At 41.3% G+C, this 25,331-nt stretch overlaps 2 protein-coding genes across 6 annotated transcripts in view; one reads left to right on the top strand and one right to left on the bottom strand.

The window, feature by feature from the left end:
* The first annotated feature begins 1,150 nt into the window (after positions 1 to 1,150).
* arhgef39 (Rho guanine nucleotide exchange factor (GEF) 39) overlaps positions 1,151 to 25,331 on the top strand; it is a 360,851-nt gene continuing 336,670 nt past the window's right edge. For both annotated transcript variants that reach the window (XM_049567106.1, XM_049567102.1), the window contains exon 1: positions 1,151 to 2,729. The gene's annotated coding sequence lies outside the window, so the exon portion shown is untranslated. The remainder of the gene's footprint in view (positions 2,730 to 25,331) is intronic.
* The window catches only part of lmo3 (LIM domain only 3), a 70,120-nt gene continuing 47,718 nt past the window's right edge, over positions 2,930 to 25,331 (bottom strand). For all 4 annotated transcript variants that reach the window (XM_049567141.1, XM_049567142.1, XM_049567140.1 and 1 more), the window contains exons 3-4: positions 21,734 to 21,859; positions 2,930 to 5,533 (exon numbers count right to left, since the gene is read on the bottom strand). In XM_049567141.1, coding sequence (XP_049423098.1) covers positions 5,428 to 5,533; positions 21,734 to 21,859 — 232 coding nt within the window. In that variant the 3' untranslated portion in view covers positions 2,930 to 5,427. The remainder of the gene's footprint in view (positions 5,534 to 21,733; positions 21,860 to 25,331) is intronic.

The raw sequence follows: 25,331 nt of genomic DNA, 5'->3' as shown, positions 1-25,331 counted from the left end.
TGTTTTTAGAGCTGAACAAAAGATGGATTTGAAAAATGAATCTCATTTGAATGGGGAATTTAAACCCTGCAACCACGGCTCTACACTCTGAGGTTTTTTTGTGAGCTCCCTATCATCGGGACAAAACTGAAAAGGGCATTTTACAAGCAGCGGAGACAACAAACTGAGGAAATGATTGCACTTTAGATCAATCATATATCATAGGCTGCAACATGCTCTGCTGGTTAGGGTAATGGACGGGGAACAGGCTCTTTCTGGCGGCTGGTTTGCATCTAACGCTGTGCCCTTGAGCTAGATACTTAACCTTAGTTGTTTCAGCAAACACAGTGGCTTATAAATGGATATATAAAGTATGAAAGTCTAAACTTTTCTCAGATATAAATCTCAGCCTGACAGCTACTGAAATAACATAAGAGGGAGATAAAAAAGACACCACACTCACTGGTAACACAATAAAACTGTATTACATTTGTGCTTAAAATTATTACAATTACAGTATTTACAAGCGTTGTCCTAAAAATAAACATCTCATGCTGGATGACACATAAAAAGAAATCATTGTACAATAGCAAGCAAAAATGAATATTTCTTTTATGTACACCCACAATTTACAAATTTAAGAATGTTTTTTTTTTTCCAGCTAAGAAATGGTGCTAAGCGCTGTTACACGCGCTCAGATGCTGATATTTAATATTGGACATAACTCCTCTGCCGCAGGGAGCCACCGTGAGTGTGATGACGGGGCCTTAAGGTGACAACCTGCTGCAGAGCGCAACTGAACCCAAAGCCGTGTTGAAAATCACACAGCCACCCTCACCGTAAGCCAAACAGCAATTGAGAATTCATCAACTGGACTCAGGTATCAGTGTGTCAAACGATGCCAAATTTCGGACAACAGGTGATGCACTGAATGCTTATCAAATAAATAGTGTACAAAAAGTAACCAACCCCGACCATCCCCCAAACAATCCCTACACCCCTACAACCGCTACAACAACCTGCCTCCATGAGCATTTCCCCACATTTCAGTTTGACCAGTGTGACAAAGCAAGTTTTTAATAAATAGAAAGACTTTCTCAGGCAAAAAATACACAGCCTTCTTTTCCAAGAACAGAGCCTGGAGTTACAGTTCAAACCCGGGCTGCCCAAATACTGCTGAAAGTAGCTCTGACGGAATGCATTTCAGGAAACGATAGTCTCACACAAGCATTTGTTTATCTGCAGGCATAATGTCTGGTCCATAACGTTAAAAGCTGCTTTAACTGTTTTGTCTTTTTTAACACTTGGGGGCAGTAGAACCAGCTGAAAACATAGCATCTTGGTGATCCGATCACATGTGGACAGTTCTAAATACAAGCGTACATGGCCACCAAGACACATTGTGATCCAATCACTCAAATCACTTGATGAGGTGGTCTGGGATGTATTTGACCACTTATATTCTGTGGTGTAAATGCTAATGCCTCCTGCACGAGTTGAAATGCTAACCCTTGATTTGCAAAACTCTCTTGAGCCGTTTTTTTGTTTTGCTGTTTTATGGTGTGACAATGCTTTGGTTCAGGTCTGGTTAGGTTGAGGTACAACAAGCATTTGGTTTGGGTTAGAGAAAGATAATGGTTTGGATTAAAATGATCAAAGTTAGGATTAGATGGTTAGGGTCGGGGGTTAGGTTGGGGAACTGCAAATACCAAAAGGCATCTGGAAGGCTCTGGCTCAGGGTATCATCTCAATGTTAGCACACTACCACATAGATGATGATATGGGGAGAGGTGTACAAATCAAAAAGGTGGGGGGAATTAGTAAATTAGAAGACTTGATCAAACTAAACAATGCAATTAACAAAAAGAAAAATTTGAATCAAACAATGAAATTAGTATTAAAAAGATTAATGGAGTTTAAGAAATAAAAATTTTAGTCCTAATGACAAGTTATTTTTTTGGCTTCCTCTAGTGGCTTACTTAGTGTTGGGCAGAGTTGGGTATAACGCGTTACAAAGTAACTTAGAGAGTACTTAGAGTACTTTGATTACTTTTTGCAGTAACGAGTAACCTAACACGTTTTCAAACAAGACATCAGTTACTTCCGTTACTTTTGGAACGCAGGTCCTTCAGCTCCGAAACAACAACGGCTGTCGTTAGGTTTAACGTTATCTCCGTTATTAGACCAATCAGTCTGAAAGAAGCCACGGAGCTTGTGGCTCGCTACGTGGTCGGAGAAATGCTGCCATTGTCTACGGTGGAGTCTAAATAGGTGGAGTAGGACTTGCTGACAGACACATTTCAGACTCAGGACTTTATTATACCAGCATTATGCCTGGTACATGCTACACGCTGGTACTCACCAATTATCCCTGGTCGTCTTTCACAGCGTGTGATGTCATCGGGTTATTCTTGTCCTATTTTTATTACTTTCACTATAATTTGAGTCAGAACTGTGTCTGTTCATGTGCCAGCCGACATGTTGTTGTAGTCACCTAAAAGCGAAGTTCTGACAAATGTTTCAGAATAAAAGCCTATTTAGAAAATGGAGGGATTCTCTCAGCTGAGGTTATAAGGGGCTTTTAATTTGAAACAAGTGTTGAGCTTGAAATGACGGTGCGATATGTTGACTTTATAAAGACAACAGAGCGGATAAAAAGTAAGTGTATAAACACACAGAGGGATTAATAAATAACGGAGTGTCTATAATGTAGTTTGTTTCAAATGAAGCTGGGAGCCTCTGCAGTTGTGGTGAGTAAAAGCCCCGCTGCTATTTGTTAATGTTATTACTTTATGTCTGCCCGAGAGGATGTACCATTGTTTGCTAGCTTGATGCTAATGACAGTAACGTTAATTCAGCAGGTTGACAAAGTGCCTCTGCTGTTTCACACCATCATTTCCCCCTTTTACTCTGTGGTAACATCCCTAGAGGAAATATTAAAAACGCTGGGGTGTTGTTGTCATACAGTTGTCTACGGCAGCAGATCATTCTGTGTTTCTACTGGTCAAAGTGACGGCTGTGATGGGAGAACTGGATCTCAGTGAAGGGCAAGTGGTCCATAACTTTAATTTTGGAGACAAAAAAATGTAGGCTTAGTGTCCTGTGGTCCATTGCCCAATAGGAAATGTAGAATACTCAAAAGTACTTTAAAAGTGCTTGAGTTACTTTTCTCAGAGAGTAACGTTGGAAGTACTTTTAAAGTAATTGAGTTACTTTACTCAGAGAGTAATGCAGTAAAGTAACTCGTTACTTTTTTTAAAAAAAGTAACGTACTTTGATTACTTTTAAAGAAACCCTTACCCAACACTGGTGTTGGGTGATGACTTGAAACATGGATCATAATCTCCAATCTGGGGTTACCATCTAGATACAACCATGGGTCCAATGACTATGTTATCAATGCAGGTTGTTTTTGTGACAGCGTGCAAAGGTTCTATAACTTGTCCATTTTCCAGCGAATTGGACAAAGTGTTGGTTGACCATCCATCATTTTTACCAGTGGTCAGAAACATGTTGAATTCTGCTGACAATGACATCTCCAGCTGTACTAACACAACCACTAATATGACTAGCTAGCACGCTAGTGAGCAGCTAGCGAGAGTGTGGGCTTAATAACTGTGCAGTGGGGGCTTTTGACCTTTTAGTGTAAGTTACTTAGGCAGCAATGAAATGTGAACAAAAGTGGTCAGCTGGTGTGAAGGCAGTATGTCTGGCTTGTCCATCTGTGTTCAGATCACCAAAACGCACATTAATACAAGATGGCGCATTAGCATCTCATTGGAGTTATGTTTCTGGTCACCTGTTGAAAGTAAGTCCAATATTCACTCTACTTTTAGCTCTGTTTCGGTCTCCACCAGCTGCTGTGAAAAATATTAGCCACTCATTAGCAGGCTAATTAGCCACTAAATGTTATACTTCACCAGCTGGTCGCTAACTTTGACTGCTGTTTGGTACTGAGCAGGCTAGTGGCTAAAAAGTTAGAAAGTCAGGTAAGGATTCTCTGGAGTTTGTCACTACGAGAGACTCCTTCACATTAGAAGTAGTCATTGTTAATATAAAGATACCAATCAGTGCAGCTTTGATGTACTTAAAGGCTGCCTACTTTGAGCAAAAAAGGCCAATTGCACTCAGGTACTATCTGAAAAGTAGGCCTATGTGACTCTTGTCTTCAAGGGTCAATTGTCTTCTAATGGCATAGTGGTGATAGGGCTGGGTATTGTTAAAAAAAATTATGATACCAGTGCCCTTGAATGCCACCAAACACCAAAGGTGTCTAGTATAGCCATACTTTCCGAGGTTTTGGTGGAATCTTGGCATGCTGAGCTGCCAACTCCATCAGATACACCACTCTCAACTTCACCACATAACAGACTCCATGGGTTGTAGCTGCTGCAGTAATCGGCTAGGGACATGTTGCATTAAACTGAAGAATGCTTGTGGTAATCAGCTGTGAGCAACACAATACAAATAGTCATTTTTTGTTAGATCTAGGTACAAAAATGCAGGTTTTGTTTAACTGGAGAAGTTTCAATACTACCTAGTACTGGATAATTTCAGACAATACCTGAAAGGTAATGGGTACTGATAACCAGCCCTAGTAGTGATTGTGTGAGAGCTGTTATCCATCCAGAGAACCACATAAATTATTTTGCAAACTCTAATTTTATGCTCATGAGCTGATGCAGCTGTGTGATTTAAAAGCATGTTGATACTCTTGTGATCAGTTTTGGATTCTTAAGGTTCTGAAAGGACGATATGGACCAGACCAAGCCTTGCGAGACTGCATGACAAACAACTCCTCAACATGCTCACACACTCACACACACATACACACACGCGAGCGCGCACACATACACACCAACAAATTAGTCATCAGCATTATTTTTGCCGCTCTTTAGTTTACATTCACTGTGTTTTTAATCTGATGTACAGTAAAAAGGTCTTTATCTCAAAATTACATTGATTGACAATACCTCAGTGTTTTAGATTCAAGTAGAAGTTGTCTGTCCTTGTCAGGTAAGATGAGACAAGACTGCTTTTGGGTGGGTTAATTTTTTTTTTTTTTTTGCTTTTTTGCTTTCCAACAACCGGGATCAGCTGTTGGTAAGAAAATGCTCTGAGGCCGGTAATTGTTGGCCAGGAGGAAAGAGGCAGCATCCGTCACACACAAAGAAATGGCCAAACTATTTTTTTCACACTTGTAGTTTGTTGTAGGCTCCCAGGGCCTTTCCCTGCCACACTGGCGTCTCTATGGCTATTCTGTACAGCAGAGTGTGTCCCCTCCCCTCCCAGGGAAGCTTGCTTAGTTATGTACATGTGGGGGACAGGAGCTGGACAGGAGGCAATAGTGCTTTTTGTTGTGTGATTGCAAGCTCTCCATCAGTCTCTCTCTCTCTCTTTCTCCCACTCCTCTTCCTCCTCCTCTTCCTTCTCGTAGGCCTACGAGGGTCAGCGGACCTGGGGAGCGTAACCCTCCTTCATCAGCCCCTCCTCGTAGTCTGTCTGGCACAGGATCATGTTGTTCTTCAGGAAAAACTTGTCTCCCACACAAAACCTGCACCACACAAAGAGACAGAGGAGGGAGAAGGGTTTACATAAGCATCAAAGCAAGAATCTCATCATTAGCACTGAGCTGTAGGCTAGCAGGCCTAGCCAGCTGCAGCGCTAGCATCCTGACTACAGTGCAACATCTCTAGTTTAGCAAGCGTAACCTCAGTGCCAACACCCCCCTTCAGCTGCAGCACTGCTGTGTGCAGGCAAGGTTCTCCTCTAGGAAACAAGTCAACTCAATTACAAGGGGGGAAATGCAGGGCTTGGGGGTGGGGGGGTGGGCTGGAATTATCTCTGTTTCAAGCCGGGGTTCCTTTCCACCTGCAGCTCTTACAGAAACCCCCACCGACCTCCGCAGCGGCCCGTCCTGCTCCAGCCAGGGGGGGCCACAGTTACGCTTGACCTTTCAGCACAGTGCCAAGTGGAGATTATGTTGAACGCGTAAGAGCAGTAACTCTCCCTGTATTGTCCTGAGGGCTGCTTATCTCCCTCAATGTGCAGGTTAGACAAGGTCGGCAAGCAGCGGTGCCAGTGTTTACCAGGGGGGAGGTGGAGCCGAGGTGCGGGGGAAGGGGATGGGGACAGTGAGCCTCGCCTCCGTTTGACTTCCTTGGATGTTAAGACTGCTGAGTTCAGTGCTGGGAGCTGCACAAGGCGGATGGAGCTCAGGTACCTGACAAGCTCGGGCTGTTCGCAGCATTTATTCAGGGCTGCAGGGCAGATTGAGAGCATGATTTGTTACATCCATTTGGGACCAATTAGCAGGATTCAAATACACCGTAGGTGTTGGCACAAAATACCAAAAAGTGTGAGAATGGTGTGTTTCTGGAAATAAATCCAAATGCTCTGAGGAAGAGTTGACATTCATTTTGAAGAAAAAAAAAAGAATCACGTAAAGCTGCACACTGATGTAGTTTTTGAATTTACATACATTCTTTGAATTCACGCACGTTTGTGACTTGGCTCTATCATATTCGCATTGACCCCAAAACACAAGTTTTATACACTGTTGGAAAGAGGACATTCTTAATGACTGTCAACAAGCCATGATTTTGAGAAGGACTTTAAAGTTTATAGTACAGCTGCTGCAAATGATACTTCACAAAACCCACTGGTGTTCCAAGCTAGGAGTGCATGCTGTACTCGAGGGGCTGGCCCAGGGTGAAAAATACACAGAAAAGCTTGGGGACACTTTTATTTTGTAGCCAGCAAGGTAACGAAAATAAGCATACCCAGCGACATGGTGCAGGAGGACAAGAAAATATTGTTTACGTCGGAAGAACTGCTGTCTGTTTGACAAACAAATTTAGCAGACAGTCAGCAAGGAAGGACTTCACATGACAATATTTACAACTTGGAATAATTTTATCAAAAAAACCTATTTAATTGTTTTGATCGGTGGACCCTTTTATGCTATGACAGACTAAAGGAATATAAATAAGACAGAATGTTGGAGAATGGACTACTTCACCTTTTCTTGTTTTCTCTTTTCATTTACCACACCAGTAAATCTCAATGAACTATACTTTCGCACTCATGGTTTCTGTAAAATTAATGGAAATGTGAATGTTCAAATGTGAACAATCAAAACAAGCTAACAATGTGAAGCATGCTCACACTGACAAATATTTAAAGCTGTGCAATGCTAAGCCATTTAGAACTATCTCAAAACCCACTGTCCTGGTTCTGGCCTTGTTAATATAACGTAGAGACATGGTGGCGCAACATGGCAATCTCAACGAGGACCTGCTCCCTATGTAGATATAAACTGCTCATTCTAAACAAAAACATATCAATTCTTATTTTCAGGTTATTACAAACCAAAGACAACATTCTTATTATACACCACTTCTGCCATTAAATCCCCCTAAATCCTACACACTGGACCTTTAAGCCTTTTATTCATAATTTCAGTGAGACATAGAGCGATGTAGAGAGAGTGGCGCTAAGTAGGATCAGATTGCGGCCAACAATTGTTGCTGCTAGCGTGTTATCATCGTCATTACAAGCTACAAAATTGTAGTTATTGTCTGAATTTGGCAATAAGAATTTTGTATTGTGAAAGCAAAGACTTTATTTATTTAAAACACCAAAATGACCCAAAATCAAGATGTGAAATCCACATTTATCTAGAAATGAGCCATTGTGACATTCAACTGATTTTGATAGAGCACGCCACATTTCAGTGATATATGACATAAGCATACTAGTCACTCAGTCACCTATACAGTAAATGACTCAAGGCTGATTTTAAAGATGCCATCCTGCCAACCTTCTCAGCACTGTAGGAAATGGATCAAGCGCCCTCGTTGACTCCTTGGAAGCTTTGTCCAGTAAAATTTCTTGCAGCATCTTATCAGGAATTACTTCTGAAGCTTTGCCCGTTAATGCTGGAGTTGGACAAGAAATACTTTACAGGAATGGTCTTGAATGTCTATTTCTCTTATTGCCAGGATGCTTGCACAACTTTATTACCAAACCAAACACAGACGACTAATATCAATTCATGTGGGCTGTTTGACATAGTGATTAAGAAGAGGCAGAGGTGTGTTTCATGTAATAGTGTCATCCACTCTAATAAAAATGTCCTGTTAAAATGACACATCCTCTCCCAGAATCTATTAGTGTCTGTCTTTACTGACGCTGAGCCCACTCCCACTTTAACTTTATCTCCCTTTATTTATTTTTTTTTTACCCCCTCTATCCACTAGCACTATGGTCTCCCCCTTTGTCTTCCTCCTCCCCCTCCTCTCAGCTCTTATCCCTGCCCTCCACTTATTTCACACGGCCAAATTGTTTCTGCTCGGTGAAATGTCAACAGCATATGTGACATCTGTGCACCAATTATGATGAGGATATTACACTGGGCCCATCACAGGCGTGTCTAATAAAGGACCTTGTGTTGCCCTAGTATTTCCACTTTCTTTAAAACAATTGCAGGGTACATCCTCTATACAGCTCTCTATTAGAGGATGCTGATATCTTGGTTTGATGCTTTCAGTAAAAAATAATATCAGCTAATTTGTGTTGCTTGCTACTGATATGAGTAATGATTTATTGTATTAGCTTCAGCAGTATTAGCCTATAGATCCTGCAATTACATCTGATTCGTCCTGATTTCAGGAGCTGATCCCACAACCACCATAAAAATACCACCACTCAAATTTCAGTGGAGAGTTACAGTACTCCATGGCAGTTCAAAGGCCTTTCCACACTGACTCGAACACACATGTGGCAGAAACTCTCAGTACGTTTACATAACATTAAAGAAAACTGATTTATTTTGTTTGTCCGACTAAGACCGGACTTTAAAATACATGTAAACGTGTTAGCCCAACTGAAGTCGTACTTGTTCAAATTTTTGAAAGTCAGACCTAGATAATGCAATTGGGAGTTGAATTACTTCTTCATGTATACAGTCAGTCGGACATAAACTGGCCTCTGCGCATGCTCTACAGTTTCCACCCCGAGCTTTGACCCAAAGTCAAATAGCATTAAATGCTTGCTTCCCGTGCTTGTATACTGGGATAAAGGCAGTAGTCCAATTAAGTGGCCTGGTGGAGCTGTAACTGTAGGTCGACTTACTTGTGCATTTAAACATGCTAAATGAATAATTGTAAATATTCAGACAAAAAGGTAAGGCATATCTTTTTAGGAATTCAAATCATCAGACAAAACTTATATTTCATGTTCTTATAAATATATATATATATATATCCGATTTATAACCAGTGGGCGATTTAAGGGGGGAAGAGGGGGGGGATGCCTTCCCCCTTAATAGCAAAAAGACCATAATGTGTCCTGCTATCCCTCCCTATCCCCTCTAAGGTCATTAATATGTGGACTGTGGTCCGTGTCCAGACCCAAACACCATCCTGTCCAACCTGTACCTATAACTGATAAAGTATTGAGAATTATTTCATTTTGACGGAGCATTTAAATTTTAACTACTGCAGCTTTTCTAGCCTTTATGGCACTGGTTTAGCAGCCAGGGAAACTCACAGACCAGTTATGTTGAAAATCATCTCAATCAGTCAAACCTGTGCAATCTTATAAGCATTGCGACTCAAGGCAGTTAGTGAGATACAAACATGGGAGAGATAAGACAATAGACAACACTCACAGAATTGAGAGAGTCAGAGAAAAGTAATGCCACATGGCGTGTCCTGAAAGAGAACTGGACACAGCGTTGGAGGCGGAGCCCTGTTTGTTTCCATTGAAGTTCCTTAGTGGTGCATAAAGTCAAAAAGTTCGACTTCCAGGGTATAAAATTACCCAAATCTTCAGCATCACTGGGCTCATACAGCTAGCGAACTGGAGATTTTCCTGGCTGAGCAGCTAATATCCAGTTCAGCCCTCTGCTAACTTGAATAGGGAAGAAATCATTCATTTGTGTGGCTGTTCTAGACTTCTGAAATGGTATCAGACAAAATGGATCAAATCCTGATAGTGAAACAAGCCATTTTGTGGGGGTTGTAACACTTAAAAAAATGTATCCACTGATTTACAGAGCTCTCTTTTCCAATGTAAGTTGTAATTCAACGGTTTGGCCACTATGGTGCTGTTCCTGTGAGCCTGGTGAAAACAGAGCTTTTAATTAAAAATGGGCAGACTCTTTGGGGCATTAAACATTAAATTACTGCCTATTGTCCGTAACTGTACTGTATGAAGGGATGTCATTCAAGAGTGCAAAAAACACTATACAATTATAACTCGATCTGCTCATGAAGACTGTGGGATGCTGTTATAAGCTCTGTGAAATGCAACGAAGACCTTGAGTTCATATTATTATGTCAAATAGAAATAGATTTGATTTTATTGGGTTTGAATTTTGGGGAAATGTTTGCCCACTGAGCAAAGACACATCCAAAAGACGTCAATTTAACCTCTTGTCGAACATTCAAAATACGTCCACTGAGCTAGGCTGTTTTCACATTTTTTTCCCTACAAAAAGCAGTACACCCAAAATCATACATATTCCACATGCTTTGAAAGGCTGCGATCACATGATCAATGCACTGATGGCAGCAACAAACCTAACCTAACTTTACGTTATTTGCGTAACTGTATGTTGAGGATGTAACTTCATTTGTGGGGTGCAAATTCCTAGGATCTCATACAAACTGTGCTGTAAGTATATAATACGTTGACTGAGGAGCCAGAATGGAATTTTCTGCAACGTCTTTTCATGTTTAGTATTGATGTCTTTTGGAAGTTTGAGATGATAACAAAAAGTAGACATGCACAATATATCTGCTATCAACAATTAAAAATAAAACTCAGCATAAAATGTGTTGTTTCACTATGAGCTAGCTAAAATGCCCCTTGTCTCCTTTGGGGAGAGATTGTCCAAACGTGTGTGCTATATTCCCAGCATTCTCAGCCCTGTCCATGATGACTCGATTTTCGGCATAAATGCAGCACTGTCTAAGTAAAAGAGACTTTTTTTGTGGTACTATCCCAGAAGGACAAATGGGTTGCTAAAAAACACCAACATTTGGTGACAAAAAAGCCACTGGAAAAAACAACAATGACTCACTTAAACACAATGGGACTTGTTGTCTCGCCTAAGTGTCACACCATCCACCATCCCCTCCACCTCCCGATGACAAAGTCTGCTCATACTGTACATACTTTACTTCAGAAATGTTGATATGATTTGTATGAAACATACAAATGTAACATATTTGTGGTTTGCAGAAGGTAAATTGCTCATATTTTCTTCTGGCGACTTGGCTGAGCATATGGTTCACATCTCTTTCATACTCATCACACTATTCAAGGAGCCCCTGAACCCTCTACCGAAGCATCTCCTTTCATTACTTTGTACTTATTTACTCAGGTTCAGGTTTTTTCCTTTATTTTGTTGCCCATAACATGCTCCTGTATGAGCAGCTCATAGAAGCTAACTACAGCTCAACCTTCATTAAAGGTTTGCCTTGACACCACATCTGTTAGTATCTGTAATCACATGACGGTGTGCAATCATATCATGGATTCTAACATTAGAGTCTGTCGGCTTCTGCTGGTGCTGTCTTCCTCTATCCCTGCACTGCCTTCACTTTCCTCCCTCCATCTTCCTCCCTTTACTTAGAGGTGACTGTGACTAATGAGTCTTTAGAGACCTCTTGTTGTAGGAAGAAGAGAAAGAATGGCTTCCACAGGCACACACTTAAGAGATGTATTGCGATGCCAGCAATTTGCCTCGGAGGCCCGTGTTAACTAGAGTATTCACTTTCCACTCAAATGAAGAAACAGGGAGATTGTCAAAGAGAGAAAATAGTCTCAACTGCACCAAATCTAATTACTGTTAGGATGCATACAGGTTCAGAAACACTTGGCCCTGTGACACTGATGCTTAATTGTAACAGCATGTTGTAAATCTTCTCTGGCAGATTGCTGCTGGGCAATCAGACGGCAGCACAAGGACACACTGAAGATGAGTTTTTCTTTGGGGAGTGTAATGTAGAGAATATAATTTCACATCTGGAAAGGAGGTTGGTTCTGAATGTCCACTGCTGTTGGGTTTTAAAATGTTCTGGCATTTTATCCATTCTTTCTCCGTATGATTCTCAGCACTCATAGATGTCAGGTTTCTATACTGTACCACCAAAAAAATCTATTATTAATCAAACAATGTGGTCCCAAATGGAGCAGATCATCATATTAGCTGAGTTGCACCATCCAATTTAAAATGACCCTGCTTTGCCAGAGTATAAACTTCATAAAAGAAATGTAAATAAGGTGTTTCAGACCAGAGGAACTTTTCACAGTTCTAAGAACACCATTTTCACTGTGTATGCACCCTGAACACTAAAAATGATCATAGTTTATAGAACACAATCAGACTTTTTTAGCACTTATTTTAAAGTAGCTACTCTCCCAGCACAAGAGGAACCTTGAACGCAAGTGTATGATGACTGGTCAAACACATGAGTCAATGCGACACAGGCTGTTTGTATGTTTGCCTACAAAAAGTAATGCACCAAAATTCCTACATATCCTACCTAATCATGAGCCAGTAATTTGTGTATAACCTGTGTGTTTCAGAAGGCTGTGATCACGTGACCAGTGTGCTGATGGGAGTAAAGAGGGAAGCAGTCCCATAAAGTAGCAGGTTGAGGTGGTGAATGGGTCACAAAACACAGGACTTGTGTGAACTTTGAGTCATTATAAGGTATGTTGTCACCATGCTTCCATGCACCATGTTTCCTATACCTAACCACAGTAACCTTGCTGGCCTAAACCTAAGCTCCATAACTATATGTGAAGTACGTGGCTTTATGTTATGTACCTAACATCATTTGTGTGGTACTAATTCATTGGATATCATTTAAGGATAAGTTGCTATTGGTGGTGAAAAAGCAAACAGAGAAATGCGCTTGAAGGTATGTAGTACTCTGGGGACCTCTTTAATGGGTGGTTTCTCTTAGAGAGTCCTGAGAAAGGGTTTGGTCAGAACAAACTCGTAGTTTGCAGTCAGTCATGAGACAGATGAGAAGAGATTGTACAAATACTACCTTGAATGAAGTGTGTAAGATGACTGCCTTGTTAGTGACTGTAAGCACAAATAAACACTACATTGCCAAACTTCCAACACTACCTATTTCACAAGGACGCATTGATACATTTTGCTGTGCCACTTTCTGGTGTCACCATTTTAAATGCCAAAAATAACAATTTGGCCAGTGCGTCCCATTCCAGAGGTTCTTCCAAATGCCCAATTCGCCTCCTTTGGAATAGACAGCTCCTAAAATGTGACATGCACATAACTAGTCAACCCATTATGATGAGTTCAGTCTAAAAATGCAGACCTTGAAGGATGTGGCCTCTGACAGTACACAACAAGGATCTTCAGAATGCTGAAAATGTATGAACTGGATATTGGTTGATTCTATCATCTCCATGAGCTGGGAAAAACTGACATTTATTTGTATAAAATGTGTCATTTTTACTTTAAATTGTGCAGGATTACGTAGTGAAATTGTGTCTCTAGTAGGCTGGCTGCACAGGCTCTGAGTTCTCAACACCAATCATACACAAAGTGACAACTGTGTCCCTTATTGGCTATTAGGCTTCTGTCTAACAAGCCTAACTCATGACATACAAGGCACCAGTGGCTGAGCTTAGCTGTGCTGAACCCAATTGGTGTCAGTCTCTCCTTCCAAAGCTCCAGAATGGAGCATCCTCCCTTATCAGCACTGACCTTCCCCTGCACTGTCACCCATCCTGCTCTCCTCTGCTCCCCTCTACTCTAACCTTCCTTCAGCCTCCCTAGACTGTGGCCTCCAGCTCATCAGGGGGAAATTGGGCCAGCACTGGCTAGATGATGAGGCTGGACGACAGCCCCATCGATTAGCTGTCCCCCAGGGCTGATCTGTGGCTAACTGCTTGCTGGATGGAGTCTCATATCTCTGTCCTTATTCCCAACACCCCCCCACCCTCACCAGCACCCCCTCTCTTCTCAGAACCAGCCCCCCGTCCCTGGCTCTAAGACCACGGTGGTGCCTTCTTTCCCCAGCTCAGGTAGGAAAAATAACAGGTCTGGCTAGTGGGAAGGTCACGACGGTAGATTTATGTCCAGTTTAACAGAGTAAGGCCACATTGGGTGCAGACATGAGCAATCAGAGCCAATGTAGGATCCTATATTTTCACTGATAGACCAGGGACAGGAGCTATTCACTCCCCTCAGCTTGATACCATTTCAAAGTCATGCACAGAGCGCAGAAAGGGGGAAGAGGAGGGGGCTTTTGCTTTCTGGCAGATACACAAGTAAGATAACTAGTGAGGCTTTTCCATTTATCTTATTCCTGAAGCAGGTTCAGCTCTCAATGCTTCTTTCGTGGCAAGCAAGAGATTGCTGCCAATTTGATGGTGATGATGACAAAGAAGAAGGAAGCAGTTGCAGGTCATGATTGCGGCGACATGTCCACTCACTCCACTAATGGGCCAGTCTTTCTATCTCGGTGCTGTGCTAACTGGCCTATAACTTAAGCAAGGCCCTTAATAGCTGAGCATGGCAATGACCATTAGAGTTCCGCAGTGAGTCCCTGATGAAATCAGAATAATCACTGGCTTCAAGTTCCCTGTCCTTGCACTGTGGGATACAGTGGGGTGGATGTACCCACAAAGCAAGTTGATGACGTGGATAGATGCATGAGCGAGTATGTTTGTGTGCGGTGGGGGGTGGCTGTATGTTCATACTTGATTGTAGCAATTCAACCTTCAAACGGCAACATGGGCTGCGGCTGACCTGCAGGAGCGGCGGATAATTATACCGCGTGACCCCAGCTGACCTCTTGATCGCCTGCTCTGTTTATCAGATTTCACATTTTCTGATGATGTTCCACAGAGAAATCTCTGGGCCATTTGTGAGATGGATTAGATTGCTTTATTGAAGGGCCCCGTGGGGGGAAGGTGGGGGAGGGGGTCGATGGGGGCTTTCATGTTTGTTTGAGGCTGGGGAAACGAGAGGGGACGTGGCTGGTGTAGATGAACAAGGCTGCAGATCGGTATGCCAGACAAAGACCAGAGGCCCATTTCCAGGCAACGAGACGCTGAGAAACTGCTCAGGAAATCTTAAGTGAGATCTCCTGATAGATCTCAGGCTGAGGCTGAGAAAATTTGTAAAAGGTCATTCTATTAATCTGGATATAAATGTTGAGAAACCCACTTAGGTTAGACTTATTTAGTAGGGTTGTGGTCATCATTCAGAATGTATTAATTCTGCTCTGAATCACAAATCTTCTAAAAGTCAGACATCAATTAATTCACAAATGTGACTTGCTCCATTAATTTTAGTTACAATGACCCTCAAAAACATTTTCAGACTTAAACACTGTTGGAAAGAGGAGACTTCTAGTTTTTTTTATTGATATCCATATTGTTTTTGTACTCCAAATAATATGTCACATTACATAATGATTGCCACTGAGCCATGAGTTTCGAAGTTTAGCTTTGTGGTCGACAAGAGCAGTGACAGCCCATTGCAACGTATCCTCGTAGAATGGTTCGTATGATATCCTACAAAAAAGCATGCACAACAGTTCATATGATATTCCACGTAAGAGATTATGTCCTGAATGTACAGTTACATAACTAACGTTAAGTTAGGCTAGTAAAAGAAAACATAGTGAGGACGTATCTTAAAATGACTCAAAGTTCACTCAAATTTCACACGGATCTGAACACGCAAATCTCTCAGGCAAAAGTCTGTTTTTTTACCAAAAAAAAAAAAAAAAAAGAAGTACATGCATGGGATATGTAAGAATTTGGGTACATTGCTTTTCATAGGAAAACGTACAAAAAAATTGTGAGAACAGCCTGCCCATTGGCCCTCTGAACTGCGGGGGGCATGGTGTACTCCAGGAGCCGTCCCTGAATGACAAATACAAACAAAAGCTTGGGGCCACTTTTATCTTGTAGCCGGTAAGATATTGTAAACAAGCATACCCAATAACACAGTACAGGAGGACAAGAAACTACTGTTAATGTCAGTAGAACTGCAGTGTATTGCTAACTGTAAGCAAAGTCTGTTAGCTAACAGAGACAAATATTCAGAATTTATGATGGTTTCAAAGGGAGGGAGTCAGCACTTTTTTTCGTCTCTTTTATTTACATACTGGGAAAACTGAATGAATTATACTTTGGTGTTCATAATTTACGAAAACTGAACAATTGAATTGTGGAGAATCTTACAAAGCTTATGATGTATAGACTATCCATATTGACAAAAGTGTAAACATTTAATCTTAAAATTGGTGCATAATGCTAACCCCCTAACATTCAGATTCTCTCAGATTAACTCATATTGCAGCAGTGCCTGGACAGCGTGACGTGTGTGGTTGTGCTGCTGCCGTGGTCCTGCCAGATGCCTCCTGCTGCTGCTGCCATCATTAGTCATTAGTCATACTTCTACTGTTATTATACACATATGACTATTGTCACACATGTATACTGCCAGATATTAATACATACTTTCAACATATTGTACCACAGTAGCCAGAACTATAACTATAATATTATTACTTTCATTAATGTTGTTGTAAGCTACTGTCATTACCGTCTGTCCTACATCTCTCTCTGTCTCTGTCTCTCTCTCTTTCTGTCTCATTGTGTCATACAGATTACTGTTAATTTATTATGCTGATCTGTTCTGTACGACATCTATTGCACGTCTGTCCTGGAAGAGGGATCCCTCCTCTTTTTTTCCCCGTTAAAGGGTTTTTTTTGGGGAGTTTTTCCTTATCTGCTGTGAGGGTCTTAAGGACAGAGGGATGTCGTATGCTGTAAAGCCCTGTGAGGCAAATTGTGATTTGTGATATTGGGCTTTATAAATAAAATTGATTGATTGATTGATTGATAAGTGCTGCACAGTGATTTAGCATTAGTTAGTTCATGTGATTGCACAAGGACTTGCTGGGTAGCAGTTAGCCTATGTTGTGTATTGTAAATTAAATGTTTTATTATGTATATGTGAATTTTCAGATGTATTTTAATTAAAATAGATAAAACTTAAATTAGATTATCAAACAATCAATCACTCCCTGCAGTAATTCCGAGGACTCCCTAGGGGTCACAGACCCTCTGCTGAATACCCAGGCCTTAGAACTAGCTCACGCGGATTTTAAAGGGTTTCATTTTCTTAAAGCCAAGACTCTGTTTATTTGAACTCAGATAAAAATCCACTGTCCTGGACCCTGCCTTGTTACTATGAGGTTACGCTTGTCAGTCATCGTTTAGATAGAGATAGTTGTGTAGTGCAGCTGAGTATTAGCTAGTTTGTCATCATGCCTTTACAAATTCTACAAATATACAAATGTGTCTGAATTTGGCATTGCAAGTTTTATATTCCGAAAGCCAAGATTTTGTTTATTAAAAACCCCCAAAATATCAAAACTTAATACGCTGACATAGATCCATGTTTATCTAGAAATAACCTGTTGCGACATCCAACTGATTTTGAAAGCACGCCATAAATGTTAGATTCATGACTCCAGAGATTAAATCTTACAGTGGCATAAAACTATAAGACAGTTCCTCTTAAAACAATAACTTGATAATAGAGGGTAACAATATTAATTTGTTCATCAGAGTTTGATTTCAAAGTTTACATCCCGGTTGAAATATGTTATCATTTCAGCTACTTTCTGAGCAATGCCATTCCTCCATGTGGACTGATGAATTCAAGGCAAATGGATCGATCCTTTAAGTTCATATTCGTGCACAGGTATTTCTCCCCTAACAGCTCTACCAATGTAAAGAAACAAAATGGAAAACAAAAAGTCAGAGCTGAGGAACAGCTTCAATTAAAGCCGGTGCCACACCATAAATCTTGGCCAGGCCCCGGTGAAATTGTGATGGGCATCTGAACGGTGCTTGCAAGGCCACAGCGGACCATGTGAAACACACTGGCGTCGATTTTATTCAACAGTTCATCAACTGGCCTAATGTAAAAAGAAAGATTTGCTCGCGCTTTAATGGGTTTTAATGTGGGAGAGCAGAGTTGGCCTGCCTGGGCCTGGCTGATGAAGATTAGCTGACTTCTTCCATTAGGAGAGGCTGTCTGGTGCAGCCGGCTGAAGTGGCAAGACAATAACCGAGTGCTAATTGTGCGTAACCAGGTCCTTTGCCTTTAGCATGCGCAATGTGTCTGGTTTGTGTGTGTGTGTTTGCACGGGGGTCCTTGTGTCTATGTGTCTGCAACAAAGCCAAGTTTGAGAAAAGAGGTGAGAGAAACACGGGAACGCAGCCAACACATAACCTTCCTGATGTCCCCCTAATGTTTGAGAATGTTTCTTGTTACCTTCAAAAAACCTTTGATAAAATTCTGGTTTGTTCATTAGCTCCAAGAATGTTCTCAGACAGCGTTCCATCATAGTGTCATGGCTACTCTCTGAAAACATGTATCTTCTAAGGCTCTCCAGAATGTTAGAAGAATGTTCCTGCAAGGTACCCACAACTATGCACAGGAATGTTTCACCTATGTCAACAAAACTTTCTGGGGCCCAGGGTGTGCAGGGCAAGATGCTTCAGTATATTTTTATCAAAGTTTGTGGGATCTACCAATAGTGTTGTAAACCTCCATTCTGATGATGTTTTAGGGGATGAGTTGTGTGTTATTCACACAACTAATTCTGTCACTTTTTTGAATAACAACAGACTTTTTTTTTAAGCATTTATGCTTTACAGACAGAGCAAGGGAGAGAGTGGGGTTGACGTGCAGCAAAGGGCCCAGGACTCAAAGATGGGCCACTCTGGTAAGGATCCAACCTTAATTGACCGATCCTATGTCCTGCCTCTATTAGTTACTGTTGCTAAGTTGGACAAGCTTTACAAAAAAGATGCATGAGAATGGCAGTGTCAATTAGGTGGGTACCACAATTATTTTTTTTTCTGGGTACAATGTAGCTTCAAGAAACAGACAGCAATGACTACAGTATGAGATGGAAGGAACAAGGCAAAACAACACGGATCGAGTCTTCGCGTCTCAACGAAAAGAGACATAGAGACTGAGGATGATGAGACTATTAGTCCATGTGTCCCCCTTTCCTCTTCTAGGAATCAGTAAAGTACTCTTTGCATATAGTACTGACTACAGACCAATGGTGCTGACCTAACATTAATCCCTTTACTGTAGAAAGTTACATTAGTTGCTTCAGGGCAGCACGTAGCCTTAAAGAGATAATATAAACAAAGCAACGTTAGCCATTATCTTTACTGGCTAAATATGTCAGCAACCAACCCATCTGTCCTTTTCTAAATCTCTTCAATATTACCACTGATATAAAAAGGAACCTGGATGAAGCTGGTGAGCTGACATTAGTCTAATGGCTCTTGATGCAGCAATATGTTGGCTAGCTCGTTAGGTAGCCTTTCACTAACATTCACTGACTTAAGATTTGACTATATACAATGTAATGTGTCCATGAAGATTTTGTTTCCACACAGATGAGTTTAGCACATAGCTTAATGCTATCAAGGTATAACAGGAAAGTTGACTGAGATTATGCTCCAAGCAGCACAGAGCAAAAACGGGAAGGGACTTAGGAAGGGCTAATAGAGTGCTCTAGAAATGAGTCAGTGGGTTTTTTGCATGAGTTTTGGTTTGATGCCTGAAATAAGGTCTGTGGTTAACACAAGCTGAAGAGACTTTAAAGTTTGTTTTACAACATAAAATACGTCTGCAAATAACCCACTGTGAATTTTGAAGCTTTTATGTGTCTTAATAAAGACGGTTGCTAACGAGTGGCTAAATGAGACTACAGAATGCCATCACACTGAACACAGCTTTATAGCCTCGCTTTGTTGGTAACGGTAAGTCATGCAACCTTGGTGTAGTTTGTTTATAACCTAACATTAGCTTTTTACTTCTGATGATTGCATGTAGGTTTTATCTTGCTCAACAAAATGCGCAAGCATCATAAATGCTTGCTACAGAGCTTTTTCTGGAATAATCCAAAATCCAATGGAAAATTCCCATTGACTTGAGGTCACCAGGATGATGCTAACTTCCGTCAGCCTACAGAAAAAAACATCACTCCTGGGGAAGTCTATGGTATGCATTCTTCCCATTAAGTTGCTTACCCAACGCATATGCAAAAAAAATAAAAAATAGCTTCCAGGTTTACTTCCATGATAAGTGGCCCACTGAATATGTGCAGTAGTGTTTCTCTCTCTTATCCTGCCCACAAGTTCCCACTCAGCTCATAGACTTTACATTGTGATAATATCACAGATTTTTAAATCGCTTTTTGTTTTACAAATACATAAAACTCCATGGATCAAACTTTCATAATAGAAAGGTTCATGATTGACCTTGATTGCAGTTCAAGGTTTCTTGTTCACAATTTTACAGATGTCTCTTTTATAATGATAGCCTATAGGGAAAATGCTTTTTTGACCACAGAGGATTTTTCTGCTGCAATACAGCAAGTGGCCACTAGGAAAAATTGGCAGCAAGACTGAGCAGCATTTCAGAGGGCCTGGCTCTTCCTTGTAAACTACTGGGGGGTTCTTAATTCTGTCACTTTTTATATATAGAATTATTTGTATTACCATGAATGCTGTTGATAGGAGACTATCCAAAAGTGCACTCAGTCATCTCCATTGGAACAATTATTCATAACAAAACACATGCAAATTACCCAGAATTTGTGAAAAGAGACTTTAAGACAGTGGCATGCGGCCACTATGAATGTAGGCTTTTTGGCCCTTGGGTGTGGCTATTCAGAGAGATATAGACACTGTGGCGTTAAGACCTGGTTTTCATGACGGGTTCATTGGAAAGAGACACTGCATACCGCTACAGAGAACACCGTTCAAATGGTCCATCAAACACCACTGTCATGAAGTTTGTGGGGGGTGGGAAGCTGGTGAGGGATTTTGTCTCGTTGTTGTATTAGCAACTTGGGGCAGTTGGGGCAGTTGGGACCGTCTGTGAGGGACATGTCATTGTGAGGGCACTGGCCATTCCAAACAGGACATTTAAGAGAAAAATACGTAATAATAAAAAAATAAAATAAAAAAATAAATCATGCACATGTCCGTGTGTTGCAGTGAAACATGTTTTATTGTTTCCCTTGATGTAGGTAAATGAGGGTGGACAAAAGTAATATTACAATTCAATCCACCACCACTAACTATGAGCTTAATAGTACGGGCTTCACAGAGATAGGACATATTGCAGGGCTGCTGTACTGGATTGCTATAAATTGCAACAGTGTACATAATAAACTCATTGAAGGGGTAGCAGAGAGGTTCAGTGAGGGGGACACTGGAGTTTATTAAACAAGGGTTTTTCTATCACTGACTTCAAACAGCTCCCTCTTCTCTGCTGCTGTGGTAAGAAGCTGTGTCCTGAAATCTCTGACCACATCCTGTCTCCAGGATGCAGGAGGAGGCCCGATAATGAAGACTGATGGGAAGCATATGTACAGACATGTAACTGCACCTGTAGCTCTAGGCTGACACTGTACAGTAGTAGTGCAGGATTCTAATCACTGTGCTAGGTCCAGCAGGTGTCCCTAAGGCCCCGGATATGTCTACTCGGTCACTGGTTAGAGTGATAAATCTATGATGTGGGATCTTTCTTCAACTTTCAGCAGTGCTTGAGATTCACTACGCTGCAATCTCGCTTCCCCGACCGGCCATCTGCCTAGATGCAGGTATGGGAGAGGAGCAGGAGTGTGGTCCAATCACTCACCTCTGATTGCAGAGCTGGCACGCAAAGCAGTCCAGGTGGTAGACGTTCTCCTTGGCCCTCATGACCATCTCGAAGGCTGGAATTAGCTTGCTGCAGGCTGCGCAGTTCCCCGTTACGCCAAACAACCTGAGACACACACAAAGAAGACACATGATGTAAGTCATTACTTCAAGCCTCAGTGCGCAAAAGAAAAGTCTTGACACACACAGGCAACACAGTAAAACACTATGTACTTATCTTTACCTGATTATTTCATTTTCGTCTTATTTTTCTTATTTACTTCAATTTCTAGGTGTTGGTTTGACAGATCTTCTCCAAACTGCCCAGGTTTTTCACTGACTACTGATTGCATGATATTTCATTTAGTAAAAAAAGCTCATGGCTGTCACACATGCTCTGGGGAAAGCCAAATATGCGGATGAAAAGAGTATCCAGTAGACATAATGTACTTTTTACGACTACCAAGTATCATCCGTGTAAAATGTGCCAATATCCGTACTTGTAATAAAGGAAAATCCTCATTTGCCTAGTCGTGTTCAGTCTCTTACTTGTAATCGAAAATGATCTGAAGCTCAATTCTGGGATTGTTCTGTAAATAGTTTTCTAATAAATAATATACATAGCAACTTTTGATCAACCCATACTTTTAGGCTTTAAATTACAACTTCTGGTTAGGCTCCACCCATTTCTGGTGCAAGTCCCACCCACTTCTTGGCCAAATTCCACCTTTCCAAGAATAAATATGGATACTGATAATTTAGTTGGTTGAACAGCTACAAATACACATACAGATAATGGTGTACTCACTCATCCCTAGGCATTAGTGATGAGCAAAAAATGAAAGAACAAATCATTTTGAACTACTCTTTTTAGTTTTCAGTATTTACAGGGTCAGCCTGTCAAACATCCGAGCGCTCATAAATCCCAGACTTTTCCCACTTGTTGTTATTGTAGGTTAAGGCTACGGTGAACAAATGAGTGAGGACTCGAGCTGAAAGCTCCGCCCGCCAAGGTCAATACTGCATTCACAGGCTCCTTGGATGGTCGTTTTTCTGACGGAGAATTATTTTCACTATATTGCCAGTTTCTTCCATTCCAACATTATTCAAGTTTCTTCATTGTGTCCTCCAGTCCAACCTGGTCTCACTCCAAAGTCGTCGAAAATCAGCGCTTGGTCAGTGACTTCGGGCATTAGACACCTACAAAAAAAAGCTGTCCTTTCACGTTGACATGATACACGGGTGGTCACCGCTATTGTTTAATGGCACCCAACGGCATCAGGGGCAAACGCAGCTGGACAACAACAAAACTTAAGGCCATGAAAGTTCCAGTAGGGTATGTGGTCAATGGGTCCAACAACCACCAACTTCCACCCAGCAGGGCGGTGTTTGCTTCCTGTATGATCAAAAAGGCTAGACCCTGTACTTTTGTTGCCTGAACCCAACCATGTGCATGCGTAGTAAAAATGTAACCATGTATGCTTGTTGTTAAATGACAAAAAAAGTCAATTTATATTATTGTACTGACGTAATGCACTTATTTTGAAAGAGACTGTATGCAAACTGTACATTTCCTGTGAAAATGGAAGTGTATATTGAAAACAGATGATGCATGTAACAGTCTGAAGTTGACATGGTGTCCTCGAGCATCAACAACCAACACACCCAGGGAACCTTGTACGTCACGTGGACATAGAAAGTCCACGACCAAACGTTGGAGTAAGAGTGTTGTCCAGTCGTATCTTGCTTGGACTACATAACACTGCCTTGACGATCTCTGGTGGTGCTGCTCCGTTTTGTCTGTATCAGCAAGGTTTCAGAAAACCTGACAAATACATACAAAATACATGTAGACCATGGACAGAAGGTGTATCTAACGTTGAGCACGAGTGAGCCCTTAGTCACCAGTATAGCAATGTGTGTGTGTGAATGGGTGAATGTGGTGTAGGGTAAAGCGCTTTGAATGGCTGGAAGACGAGAAAGGCGCTATACAAATACAGGTCCATTAACCATTTCCCAATGAATGAAACAGATTTATTCCATCACATCATTTTGAGTCCAGAATCTGTGAACTTGACTCCACCCACCACCATGTCTCACCCTTACATTCCATTATAACCCGAACCACACCGAACAGAATTACCAGACAACTCCTGCTTGTGCTGCTTGTTGGTGCCTCTGAGAATAAGAGTGACAGCTGTCAAAGAGATTGAGGTAAACACACTAACATGAGCTGCAGAGACAGATAGGCTCTGTGAATCAGACACAGAAATAGGCTGGACAGAGGCGGGCTACAGTTGCACAGTAAAAAATAGCAGGGCCACAGCTTGTGCCATAGAAATAGATGGGACATGGCCAGCACTACTGCCCAGGGAGGACCCTATTATTTCTTCGCCTGCTCCGGGGACATTAATGTGAGTATTCATTAGGGATTCAGGGCTGTTACTACACAGCGACCTAGGCCAGACTAGCAAGGGAAAAAAATCTGATAACGAAATCATATAACAAAATAACCTATTAGGCAGACTTCTTGAGGCACTTTTAGCCGTCGTTGTTAAAATGATAAAACGGCATGCCACTCTCAGAGTCTGTAAGAGATCGCAATCTGATAAATGATCTCAGGGCTTGGGATATGCAGGGTTGTTTATTAACCTTCAGAAAGTATGTTTCCCAGAGGCAAAGGAAGCAGATAGATTGTGCCCTCATGAATAGCTACAGAATTAAGAGCCACTGTCAACACACCTTGAGACAATGAAGGATATCTCTTGTAACATGGTAGGTGGGAGAAAACAAAGAGGGCCAATTCGATGGATTAGTGCCGACTTAATTAAAAGAATTATGCCTTTTCCTTTGAGCAATCTAAATTTAGATACATTTGTGGTATCTCTCGTCCTTTCTCTTTTCTGCACAAATGTGCATTGCCGGAAGGCCTTCACATGAAATAGATATTTCATCTATTTCTCTCCTTACAAAGCCGAGTAATTGATCTAAAAAAAACTTTCAAAAAAGAACAGAAAATGATAGATTTAGCATGAGATAATGAGCAGGAGTGTTTGAGCACAACAACAGCACTTTGTATGGCATCTTACAACAAAGAGTCACAATGCAGCCGCCTCTCACCGTGCAGGGGCAAATGGCCTTGTCTTCCAGTAATCTGAGTCATTTTCAGATAGCATGCACTCAAGGTTCTGTATTATAAATGATGGAAGGTATTTGTGTAAAAAAGTGATGTTTTAAGCTTTCTGCCTGCCAGCTTGAATCAAAACGGTGTTCTGTTTCGATGTTCGCCGTGTCTGTCCATGCTCTTCTCTCATCTCTTGCAAATTTAAGGTGGCCTGCGCAGTTGAAAAGGACTGTCACACTGCTTTGCTCTGAGAAATTCTGGGTGAAGGTCCTAATATCTGTGAACAGCCAGTGTCTGTGTGTCTCCCATCTGGTAGGCACCAGAATCAATAAATAAGCCCACTACTTTATTGCTGAGGTGAAGTGAAAAAGTCAAAAGCCAGAATAAGACTACCAACAAAATCTTACTTAATGTGAAGGGTTTGCACACTAGGCAAGCTCAAATTTTGAAGAAAGAAATATATATATATATATAT

The sequence above is a fragment of the Epinephelus fuscoguttatus genome, linkage group LG22, assembly GCF_011397635.1.
Source record: "Epinephelus fuscoguttatus linkage group LG22, E.fuscoguttatus.final_Chr_v1".
NCBI lineage: Eukaryota > Metazoa > Chordata > Actinopteri > Perciformes > Serranidae > Epinephelus > Epinephelus fuscoguttatus.
Note: the sequence above shows the minus strand (reverse complement) of the source record. Positions and strands in the feature narration are given on the sequence as shown.